Source organism: Equus quagga, unplaced genomic scaffold (genome assembly GCF_021613505.1).
Source record: "Equus quagga isolate Etosha38 unplaced genomic scaffold, UCLA_HA_Equagga_1.0 220_RagTag, whole genome shotgun sequence".
Classification (NCBI taxonomy): domain Eukaryota; kingdom Metazoa; phylum Chordata; class Mammalia; order Perissodactyla; family Equidae; genus Equus; species Equus quagga.
In genome coordinates this window covers 3,126,210-3,138,230 of record NW_025799647.1, presented here as the reverse complement: position 1 = coordinate 3,138,230, position 12,021 = coordinate 3,126,210, and the positions used below count along the sequence as shown (strand labels likewise).

The window sequence follows — 12,021 nt, the reverse complement described above, 5'->3', positions numbered from 1 at the left end:
TCACTGTCTCAAAAAGATATTTGCACCCTCATGTTCATTACAGCATTATTTACAATAGCCAAGACATGGAAACAACCTAATTATCCATCAGTGGGTGAACTGATAAAGAAAATGTGGGGGGAGGGGGTGTATGTGTGTATACATATATAAAGGAGTATTAGCATAAAGCAGAAGGAAGTCCTGCCACTCACAACAATATGGATGCACTTTGCATTTTGCTAAGTGAAATAAGTCAGAGAAAGACAAATACTGTATGATCTCACTTACATGTGGAATCTGAAAATAACCAAATTCGTAAATACAGAGAATAGAGTGATCATTGCCAGAGACAGGAGTTGGGGAGTGGGCGAAATGGGTGAAGGTGGTCAAAAGGTACAAACTTCCACTTAAAAGATAAATAAATTCTAGGGATGTAATGTACAGTGTGGTGACTACCATTAATAAAACTGTATTGTATATTTGAAAGTTTCTGAGAGTAGATCGTAAGAGTTCTCATCAAAAGAAAAAAAATTTGTAACTATTTTTAGTGATGGATGTTAACTTGTGTAACCATTTTGCAGTATATACATATATGAAATCATTATGTTCTACACCTAAAACTAATATGATGTTATTTGTCAATTATATCTCGATTAAAAAGAAAAGATACAGAAAGTTTTAAATAAATAGCTATCAATTCTTGTGAATAGAACAAGAAAAAAAAACAATAAAGTATAAGACAATTTTAGGTTGTTTCAGAGAGTGAGAGCAGCTAAAGAATAAACTCAACCATAGGAAGAAGTTTTGGAAAAACATTTCCTACGTGACTTTTACAATCTTAGTTGTAAAACTTTAGAAATAGACTATTCTAATCCCTTTGTTTTCAAATTATGAAAATGAGATGTTGCCAGGTCAAAGTAACACAGCCAATTAGTGGCAAAACATGATTACAACTCTCATATGAAATCCAGGTCTTGAGAGGGCCAGCCTGGTGGCGCAGCGGTTAAGTGCGCACATTCCGCTTCCACGGCCCAGGGTTCGCCGGTTAGGATCCCGGGTGCAGACACGGCACTGATTGGCAAGCCATGCTGTGGTAGGCATCCCGTATATAAAGTGGAGGAAAATGGGCATAGATGTTAGCTCAGGCTCAGTCTTCCTCAGCAAAAAGAGGAAGATTGGCGGCAGATGTTAGCTCAGGGCTAATCTTCCTCAAAAATAAATAAATAAATGCATACATACATACATACATACGTATGTACATAATACATACTTTAAAAAAAAAGAAAAAAAAGAAATCCAGGCCTTCAACTCTTGACTTTAGTCTTCGGTGCGTTTCCACTCTTTATGTTTCTTATTGCAGCACTTAGTTTAAAAGTGGCCCGGAAATTTACAACGATCTCTGAAAGACCTTTCTACTTTAAATTGCCTGTGTTTATCAGTGGATCTGTTAGCAACTGAGCTCTCCAAACTTCCCCGCTGCCATTCATTTGTGAGAGACCTTATTTTACTTTAAAACTTAGAGACTTCCTGAGATGCAAGAGTGTAAATGTAAGTCTCAGCTCAACTCTTGGGTGCCTTATGTGTTAGACTTCTGAACATAAATATTACTATACCAGGCATTTTTTAATACACTCTCTCATTGAAATCTTTGTATGAGATATGAAGAAGCTGAAGTTAGAGAAAGAAGATAATTTGGCCATTATTTCTTTCAAATGGTTAATTTATTCTGATCCCATATTCAGTGCATTTTTCCAGTCCATCACACTAACCATTATTGTAAAAATCTCACCAGAGTGCCCAGTTTGGATAGCAATTGGTGAATCTCTAGCTGTAACAATTTTATTCCTAAAACATTTGTTCACTGTACAATGGTTGATCTTTGCTGTTGAATGTATTTAAACCAACCATTCTTTGCAATTTAGTATTCATCCAGTTTCTCTTTCCTTTCAGGCCTGTATGTGGAATCAGAGGGAAAACTCTCATAATTAACCTGCCAGGTAGCAAGAAAGGATCTCAGGTAAGCAACCTTGACATTTATATGGTTCAGTGTAAAGAGTTTTGGCCAACTGTGAGAGTTAGCCAACCAAAAATTTAGAGCACTCTACAAGATTGCCCTCACTTCTGACACCAATTTCAATTTAGTACATTCCCCAAACTACCCTCAGTTTCAATAATTCACTAGAAAGAGTCACCAAATTCACTGAAAGATGTTATACTCATGATTATGGCTTATTAAAGGGAAAGGATACAGATTAAAATCAACCAAGGTAAGAAGCACATAAGACAGAGTAGAGGAGAGGTACTAATTGTGGAGCTTCCGATATCCTTTCCCTGTGGAATCATGGATGCATTACTCTCCTGGCATCAATGTGTAACAACACAAGGAATATTGCCAAACAGGGAAGCTGCAAGCCTTTGATGTCCAGAGTTTTTATTGGGGGTCATCACATACTGCCCATGTGGCTGACTTTTAGTCTCTAGCCCTTCCCAGAGGTTGGGCTGATACCTTTACTAACACTTTCCAGAGGCAAAATTGATTCCACATTGACCAAAGACTCCATCATAAATTACGCTATTAGACTGTCTGGTGGCCAAAGTCCTCCAGGCAAACAAAGACACTCATATTACTTGCCAGTAACTGAGGGCAAAGGCAAGACTCTTTTTGGATAAGGTTAATTCTTCATTACACAAGGAATCCTCTAGCCTTTGACCAAGGTCTCTTACAGCAAAACAATCGTATTTGACCAGGCATCTATATTTGCTATATTTATATTACAGATATGTTTATATATATACAGATACATGTATATGTATACATTTATATTACATTTATATACATTTATGTTACAGATACAACAGTATCAGTGTGAATATGTCTAAGATTTGAAGGAGCCAGTGTGGGATAGGGATATATTTAGGGAAACAACCAATCCATCCTCTAAAGCCATTATACACATTTTCATATTTTTGTGCTAATTTAATAATTTTCCACCTTGATGTACTTCTATTTGTACCTTATGATACATTTGCACAGAACTATTTACCATAGAAATTAGTTCTCTTGCTCAGACCAGTCATTTTCCATTGGTATTACATTTTGAGGAGGCTTTAACTCAATTTCCCAATAGATATGACCATCAATATCTGTATTATAATCTTACTGACAATGCCAGTATTATAATATATCACAGTACAGTGGTAGCTATAACCTGACAAATGAGAGTCAGAAGATAGAGGCATATTACTGGAGTCCTGCACAGACGTTAATAGTTAGCCTAGACCATCATCATATCGTTTGACCAAAATCTCCCCCAGAGCAATGCTACTTAGGTTTACAGCTTGTCAGATTCCAAAAGCGGTAGTCATCTCAGCAGCATATGGCTTTACCTTTTCCATCATCTGTTACAACTGAGCTAAGAAACAATATCATCTCTTGGTCTAAGCCTCTTTTGAGACACCAATATAGTATTGGATTTCCCTTATTGCCTAACCCATTTATTCATTCCTTTACCTTCAGCTACCATTCCTCCTTCTCTCCATTTATATAGAACTTTTCCTTTGATAATCTTTGAACGAGGCACTTGGTTTGGCCATTGTGCTGGTACAGATTGCCAGCAGTATTACTGCTTTAGCAAGTGCCTCCCGCTCAGTCCATCTCCGTTAATATATGATAAGGTTACATAAGAATAGAACTAATGGACGGTCTCAAACACCAGGCAATATAACTGCATTCACGATTAACCCCAATTTGGCCAGATGGAGTAAGACACAATCTACCCCATCAGGCCCTTAGGAATTCTGACATAAAGGTTTAAAGGTATAGTTACACTTTCTGCTGAGGAATCATCCCTGCTTCTGGCACCTAGTTGCAGCCCAGGTCCTAGGACCACTGCGTCAGTAGTAGAAAAGACAGTTGAGGTGACATGGGGCAAAAAGAAAAATTAAAGTCCTAAAGAAAAAAGTACAGTCATTCCAGCATCATCTCTCAACCCTCTCTTCCCCAGAAAAGTAAAGGAAGCTATCTAGTGGGGACTCTCCCTTGGCCTCCTTCATGTTGAGTGTGATCACATACTAATGAAGGCATGTCAGCCAGCCCTTCATGCCTTTATCTCCTTGCATTTTAGACAACACGTTTCAATTGCCCATTCCAATTTTCTATCATATCATTGCTCTGAAGATGAAAGTGCGTTCCTTGATCTAAAGAAATGTGACTCCATGGTCATTGATACAATTTCTTCTGTTCTAGTCCTTTTACAGTATGCTGAGCTTTTGCACCTACCACTGGGTAAGCAAAGCCCAGTCCAGAGTGTCTATTTTTGTTAGGACCTATTTGTAGCCTCCAGGGGCTACTGGCAGCAGTCTAACTGCCAGCCATGTGCAGGACCTTCCCCTGTGGAATCTGCTGCACAGCCCTCTGCATTCTCTGTCTCTCTTGTTAGCAGACAGAGCAGTTCTTGTTGGCATTTTGTGCCTCAGAGGGTGCAAGGGGAATATATTTAGATTCAGCCCATCTCTGCATTGCCACAGCCTCCCAGTGTCCACTCATCTCATGGGCTCAGGTGGCCATGTCAAACAAGCATACCGTGCTATCTGCTCACCAGTTCCAATCAACTTCCAATTCTGGAAGGGGGTTCTTCTGATGGGCATTATCGTATCCTACTTTAATATCCTCCTTACATTCCCAGAGTGATTTCCAAAGGGCCATACCCTATACCGGCCTCCCTTTAATAGACCAGTTTTCTATTGCCCTTCTGCCTGACTATATGGCCAGGCCATTGGGCACTTCCCATGACTTGGTAAAAACCTAAACATAGGGGCAAACATCATGTAGTTCAGCCTATTGAGCTGATTTGTTTTTACCTTCTTCAATCAGAGTGGCGGCCTTCCAAACAGGATGTTGTCCCTTCATCTTGGAATTGCCATCCATAAACCAAGCAGCTCTTTGTTGATCACTAGAAAGCTGTTTATAGGGCACCGCCCAGGTGGCCCAAGTGGCCATAGGATCCAGCAGCTCCTCAGGTGGTTCCGAAGTCGGCCCTAGGTGAAAAGAGGCTACCTGCTCGTGAGTACCTCCTTGCATTCTACTGGTAGCATGATCTTTTATACACCATTTCCATTTTATTATGGAAGTCTCCTGGGCATAGCCTTCCTCACTAGAGTGTTTCTCAGACATTACCCAAGACATTATGGGTATTTCAGGTTTCAAGATTATTTTATCTACTTCAGTCAGAAGGACGCTCAATTAAAGTCCACTAGCAAGCTAGTAATTATCTCTCAAATGGAACCTTTCTGGTCCAAAATCCTAGCAGTTATTGCTAGGTGGCACTCACAGCTTTTTGCCAAAAGCCCGGTCTGCACTCCACACAGGACCATTGTACAGCAAATTAGTGACCTGTGTAGGCTCAGGCAATCTTATTGGTTCCCATTTAGTATGTCCAATCTACATTGACGGAGGAGTGAATTTACATGCCTTCTGTTTTACAATACTAGGTAGGAGAAGAATTCTCCAGTCATCAAATACAATATCCATCCCATAATACATTCAGGTAAAGGAGACTCACTACTTAACATAAAGTTCACTGTCCAAACGTTCTAATTTTCATCCAAACTTTCACCTTAATCCCATCAACTGTTGCATTCCTATGTCCTCCCAATCTAACTGTAACCCCATTAGGACTTCAGTGGTTTTAGAATAACAGCACATGGGGCTCCCATGTTAAAGAGTCCCAGAAAATTCTCTTCTCCATCCCCTGACCATTTTACCCATTCATGTGCAACATGGCCTTGGATTTCTAGGCCTGGGTTTGAGCCAAGGGATCCAGATCCTTTTGTCTGGCCTTATCTTGATTAGATTATGGGACTATCACTTAAGGTGATTCAAGGTGAGGTTTCTTATAGTCATCTTTGCCTTCTAGCTTTTTAAGTTCCTCCAAAATAGGGTAAGTAGAGATTTGTTTAGGACCTTTCAGTGTTGGGAGACCAGCAGGGGCTCCCATTTGTCCATTCAACCCACAAAAGTGCTACATTAAGCCCTTTGTTTGCCCCCATCAGTATTCACTTTATTCATTCATTTCTTAATAGCCATTTAAATATTTCCACCCTGGTAAGACAAGTCCCTTGAATCTCTAGTTTCTCTTTCCCCATTCTCTTATTAATCAGTCTAACTTTATTGACTATTTATTGCTTCGACTTAACTTTTTCCTTTAGAAGCAGCTCTGAGGCTCGCCAGCCGGAATCCAAGTTTGGCCCAGCCTCAGGATCGCCCCCAATATTATCCCTTACTTTCGTTTTAGCTGGTACAGATAAAAATAACCAAGGGATTGTGTATTTACCTAGTTTCTTGTTATTTTGCATTTCTTTATGCATCCACTGACACAGCTCCTTAGGAACTGGATCTTTCATTTAGAAATTCCATTGCTAATTTTTATTTCCAATAACTAATTGCAGCACAGCTGCAATTCCTTACTTGGGGTGACCCTGTGTTCATCCAGGCTCTAAAGATTTTTCATCCCCTACCCTCTGTTCCTTTCTTTTCCCAGATCACATGTTTCAGTGAGTCAGGATGTTTCTAGCAAACCCCACTTCTAACACCAACTGTGAGGAGTTTTGGCCAACTGCAAAAGTTAACCAACTGCAAACTTGGAGCACTCCACAAGACTGCCCTCACTTCTCACACCAGTTTCAATTCAGGGGATTTCTAAAACCACCCTCAGTTTAATAATTCACTAGAAGGACTCACAGAATTCACTGAAGGCTGTTATATTCACAGTTATGCTATATTAATTACAAGAAAAAACTCCAGATTGAAATCAGCCAAGGGAAAATGTGCATAGGGCAGAGTCTAAGAGATGGACTAAATGAGGAGTTTCTGGTCATCCTCTCCCATGGAGTCAGGGACAGCATTACCTACTCTTAATCGTAATGTGAGACAGTACCCACAGAGTATTGCTAAGTAGGCATTCTCACCTTTGCCTTTGGTGTCCAGAAGTTTTACTGGTACTCAATCACATATTGCCTGCATGGTTGACCTTTAGTCTAGCCCTTTCCAGAGGGGAGACTGATGGCTTTAGTCTCCATTTCCTTCCAGAGGCAAAACTGATACCATGTTTCGCAAAGCTCTCATAATAAACCACACTGTTAGACTATCCAGTGACCAAAGTCCCCCAGGCAACAAAGATGTTCCTGTCAGTCATGACATTCCAAGGAACTAGAGATCACCTCCCAAAAGCTGAGAATAAAGGCCAGACCTCTCTTTGGTCAAGGTTAAATTCTTTCCTATATAATCTTTATCAATAAAGTGATTGAGTCAAACAAGGAGAGGTCACAAGATGAGGTACCCTTCCAGGTATTCCAGTAGCCCTCTGTAAATTTTAAGATATTTCTTTACATCTTAGATTTTAAGGTAAGTTACCTTAACTATAAAAGAAAGACCTCTGCCCAAACTTATTTCCCAAACATATCTATCCCTATGTTCCGATTTTAAAGTTCTCAGCTATTTTCTTTTGGTGATACATTATAGGTAATAGTGGGCACCTGAGCAGGAAACTGAATTGACTTTTATGCAATGCTCTGTACAAATTTGTATGTATTTTTACATGTTGTACAATGTTGTCTCGCTATACTTTATGATGATAGTCAGAACTTTAGCACTGGGAATAAAATAGTTCAGTCCTCAGTTAGTGCTCTGCTCTACTAGAAAGGTGAAAACTATTCTTGCCTTTCACATAATGTATCTTTTAAACCCCAAAGTTGTGAGGACATTTAACTTAAAAAATGTATTGTGTGCTTATAGAGTACTGTAGTTCTTCAGCTTATGGAGAATACTGTAATATATGCCATGCTTACTTCATATTTCACATTGCAAAGGCAATGCTTTAAATATTCCTTAAGATGATGGAGAGAAATACAGATCCAAAGTCACAAATAAATTTGATTTCTCCCATTTTGTATACCTATGAAAGTGCTTCATCTTCATGTTTTTTCTTCCTCTTGCATACAGGAATGCTTTCAGTTCATACTGCCAGCTCTACCTCACGCCATTGACCTTTTACGTGATGCCATTGTAAAAGTAAAGGAAGTGCATGATGAACTTGAAGATTTACCTTCCCCACCACCTCCACTTTCCCCTCCTCCCACAACTAGCCCTCATAAACAGACAGAAGACAAAGGGGTTCAATGTGAAGAAGAAGAAGAAGAGAAGAAAGACAGTGGTGTTGCTTCAACAGAAGACAGTTCTTCATCACATATAACTGCAGCAGCCATTGCTGCCAAGGTAAGCCAGCTGAGAGAGGCCCAAAGATCTAAAGGACCCGCAGGTAAATGTACTGACTTCATCCCTCTTTCCATTCCATGCTTCCATAATACCTCTTCAGGGCATCCTTAAAAAAGAACTGTGATATTCATGACACTCCACAGCTATGTTCCCTCCATAATGTAGTGTCCTTGAAGGCATTGATGTTTGTTCTGAGTTCTGAGGCATTAAAGATACTCCTGTTACCTATTGAAGTAATAGCTGCAATGATAAACAATATGACATTTAGGAACTCTTTGGAGATGTCATTTTTGTGGACATATTAAATATACTATATCTATATATTCAAAACATCAAATATTCACAGATTTTTAAAAGAGCACCAAACTGAAGGTAAGAGACCTTAGACGATTCAAAAAGCTAGTTGAGAAAGATTAATAGATTTTTTTAAAAGACAAGGCTTTTCAGCAGTTAACTAAGCACTTATTTAAATATTACTTGGCACAAATTACCCTAGTGGTATAGAGAGGAAATGGATATATTTGCATTTTTAATTTAATAAAGTAATAAATATTATTAGGACAGTACCAAAGTATTACAAATTCTCTTTGGATACTTCTGAGAATAAATAGAGTACCATGAGGTACTTGAGTAAATTTAGTCATCTTAAAGGCACAGAACATGATTTACATTATTATCCATACAGTATGCTTTAAAATCTTTAGAAAGTAACATAGCACTTCTTGGAATAATGATTATTCATTGATTGAGAGTATAAAGACTGAAAATCAAATCACTATATGAAGTAATTCCTAAACTTTCATGGATCATCCAGATATTTTGGCCATGAGCATAGCATGAGAGGATTTTTTGACAACATACAGATTAGAAAGGATCATAGAGATCCTTTGAAGTGTCCATTCAGACAACCAGTAGATGGTTCTTTCACTGAAGACCAGGTGATCCTGTCTCAAGATCCATTCAATGATTTATTAAGTCCTTACTTAAGCCTAGCAACTATTTAACTTGTGTGTGAGGTTTGTTTTGTTTTGTTTTGTTTCGTTTTTATAGAACTCATTGGTGAAATAAGTACATTTTAAAACCATTTTATCTTCTTTCTCTTTTACTCTTAATAAAAATTACCATCAATTTCAGTCTTAAGAAAAAAGCTTCTAGAATTTGAAATCTAAACTGATTTTGTCATTCTACATTTGAAAAATTTTGACATTTCATTGTTCCATTTGTTTTCACCCTTTTTCCTTTCCAGTCATTTTGCTTGTATAGTTTCATGTTTTCCTGTCACTATATTCATAGTTGTTATGTGTTGTGCATTAGAAGCATCCATTCTACACCAGTCCTGCTGTTATCATGGCACACGGTGAGCAGCCCATCCCTGGTCTCATCAATTATCCCCATCATGCAACAGGCAGTGCAGATGAACGGGTAAGACCACAGGCTTTTGCATTAATGATTTTGCAAGCATTCAGCCTATCTCCTATCCTTGGAGGTAGGCTATAACATATTATGGAAGATGTGTTTTATTCTGAAGGATCTTCAGCTGTATGAAAGTTTAAGTGCCACTGAGTATATTTCATCAAGGAATGTAATTTACTAGAGTTTCTCCTCTACCTAAAGTACTCTAAAATTATTAAGATTCTGTAATATGTGGCAATGAGCTTTCATCACATGACTTCCAAGAAATTCATTGCTCAGAAGTTAATTTTTTTCTTTAGCAATTTCGATACATACCTTTAAAAACATTACCTGGCTTAATTAAGATAATCCCTTAAGAGGATCACTTTGTCTTAAAATCTAAATAGATTGGCCAAGCTAATATTTACAGTCATGCGCCACATCATGACGTTTTGACGTGGACGATCAACGTAAATGACAGTGGTCTCATAAGATTAGCACCATATAGCCTAGGTATATAATAGGCTATACCATCTAGGTTTATGTAAGTACACTTTGTGATGTTGTTTGCACAAGAAAATCACTTAATGCATTTCTCAGAACTTATCCCCATCGTTAAGCAACTCTTGACTGTACTTTGTGTTAACCTTGCTTTTTTTCCTCATGATTTTGCATCTTATTTTCTTTTCCTTCACTATGTTCTTATACAACCATTTAGAGAATTGAGTCTTGGTACAAATTCTGAGATTCCTAATCTTCAGATTGTATCACTTCTTTCAGTCAGTGGCTGAATGATAGTTTGTAAAAAGTGCCAGGCTAGAAAAGATTAAACTGCTAAGCATAAGTGACTAAGCAGTGATAATTTAGACCAAGCCTGCAAAAAGATCTATCTCAATCCCTAATATGGATATAAAATGAGAGGAAAAAAAGAAACAAATAATAAAGTGAAATTTGGCTTTAAATACTTAGGAAAAACACCCAGAATTTCAGAGGGGATGGAGGAGAAAACTAACATTAATAATCTCTTGGAAGATACACTACCAAAGGTATACACTTGGAAGATATGCTACCAAATGAGGACTTTAACCCTTATATCAACAAGCCATGCCTGGTTGGCAGTAAGCTTGAGTTAGTGAAAGGCCAAGTAGAAAATTTAAACATTGATTAGTAAAATTATTTATGAATTTCAGTTGACATCTCATATGTGAATGCTCCAGATATGGCTTTGTTATAAATTTGAAACATTCCAAAAAGTACCAAACTTGAAGCAGGACTGTCTTTTGTATTCTCATCTTATAAAGCAACACAGCAACTGCAATAATCATCTTGGTTTTCAAACTATAGTATTTGCAAGTTTTGTATTCATAACCAAGCTTTTAAGTTACCATATTCTCAGTTTCATATTATTACACTGAAAATGATTTGAGTGACTCCTATTTTTGTTCAGTTCTTCCAAAGATTGCACATAACTAATACCATTCTAGATGCATAGGACAGAAATTAATTATTACATACAAAGGATTCCTTAAATTATTACGGCTTAATTCTCTGGAGGAACTAGTTGAGAATGGCTATTTAAGTGTTGTAACTGGATGTCCTCATATGGCATTACCCAGAAACTTCTTACTTATTAGCTGATATTTACTAATCCTTTGTAAGTAGCAGTTATGGTCTTTTTGACAGATATGCAGTTTTGTAAGTAGATTTTTATGCTTCCTTTGACAAATGATAATCAGAACTATACATCAAAGAGTATAATGTTCTTGTTCTTCGGACCTAGCATCCATAGAAAAGAATGAAAAAGAAGAAATACGTAACAGAAAATAATGAAATGGAAAGCCTTTAATGTTCTTGGTGCTCCTAAAGAAGCTGTGTTAACTCTGTGAATGCTTATCTGGCACTAACTTCATTAATGAACCTCATTGGCTCTGAGTGCCCTGGTTTGTGGTCAGTGTTTCAGATCTCTATATGAGAACAGTAATTTCAAATGTCTCTACAAACTATTTGGCTCATTTTTACAAGCTTTATTGAAGTAAAATTTAAAAATTAACTTTTGAAAAGGAGAATCTGATTAACTGTTGAAGAGAAAAATCACAATTTCCGTCAGCTAGTCACATTCTGAGGCATGTGAAGCAATGTGGAATAATGTAAAAAAATATGCAGCTTAAAATCAGAAGACCTGACTAGAAGACCTGGCTTTACCACTTAATATTTGGAGCAAATTACTCGAGATTTAAGATTCAATTTCTCATATCCACGATGGAAATTATAATAATTGCCCTGCATGTCATAAGAGGTTATTATTTGTAGCAAATAATATATGTGGGTTAAAATTATAAACTTTGTAAATTTAGAGTTTAATATTTAAAGAATTCTTT

General features: G+C 37.5%; 1 protein-coding gene across 4 annotated transcripts in view; it reads left to right on the top strand.

Annotated features, from left to right (window-relative positions):
- LOC124233758 (gephyrin) overlaps positions 1 to 12,021 on the top strand; it is a 574,265-nt gene that overhangs the window by 341,083 nt on the left and 221,161 nt on the right. For 2 of the 4 annotated variants that reach the window (XM_046650940.1, XM_046650939.1), the window contains exons 6-8: positions 1,930 to 1,996; positions 7,979 to 8,251; positions 9,566 to 9,673. In XM_046650940.1, coding sequence (XP_046506896.1) covers positions 1,930 to 1,996; positions 7,979 to 8,251; positions 9,566 to 9,673 — 448 coding nt within the window. The remainder of the gene's footprint in view (positions 1 to 1,929; positions 1,997 to 7,978; positions 8,252 to 9,565; positions 9,674 to 12,021) is intronic. The other 2 variants (XM_046650942.1, XM_046650941.1) reach the window with 1 other exon arrangement.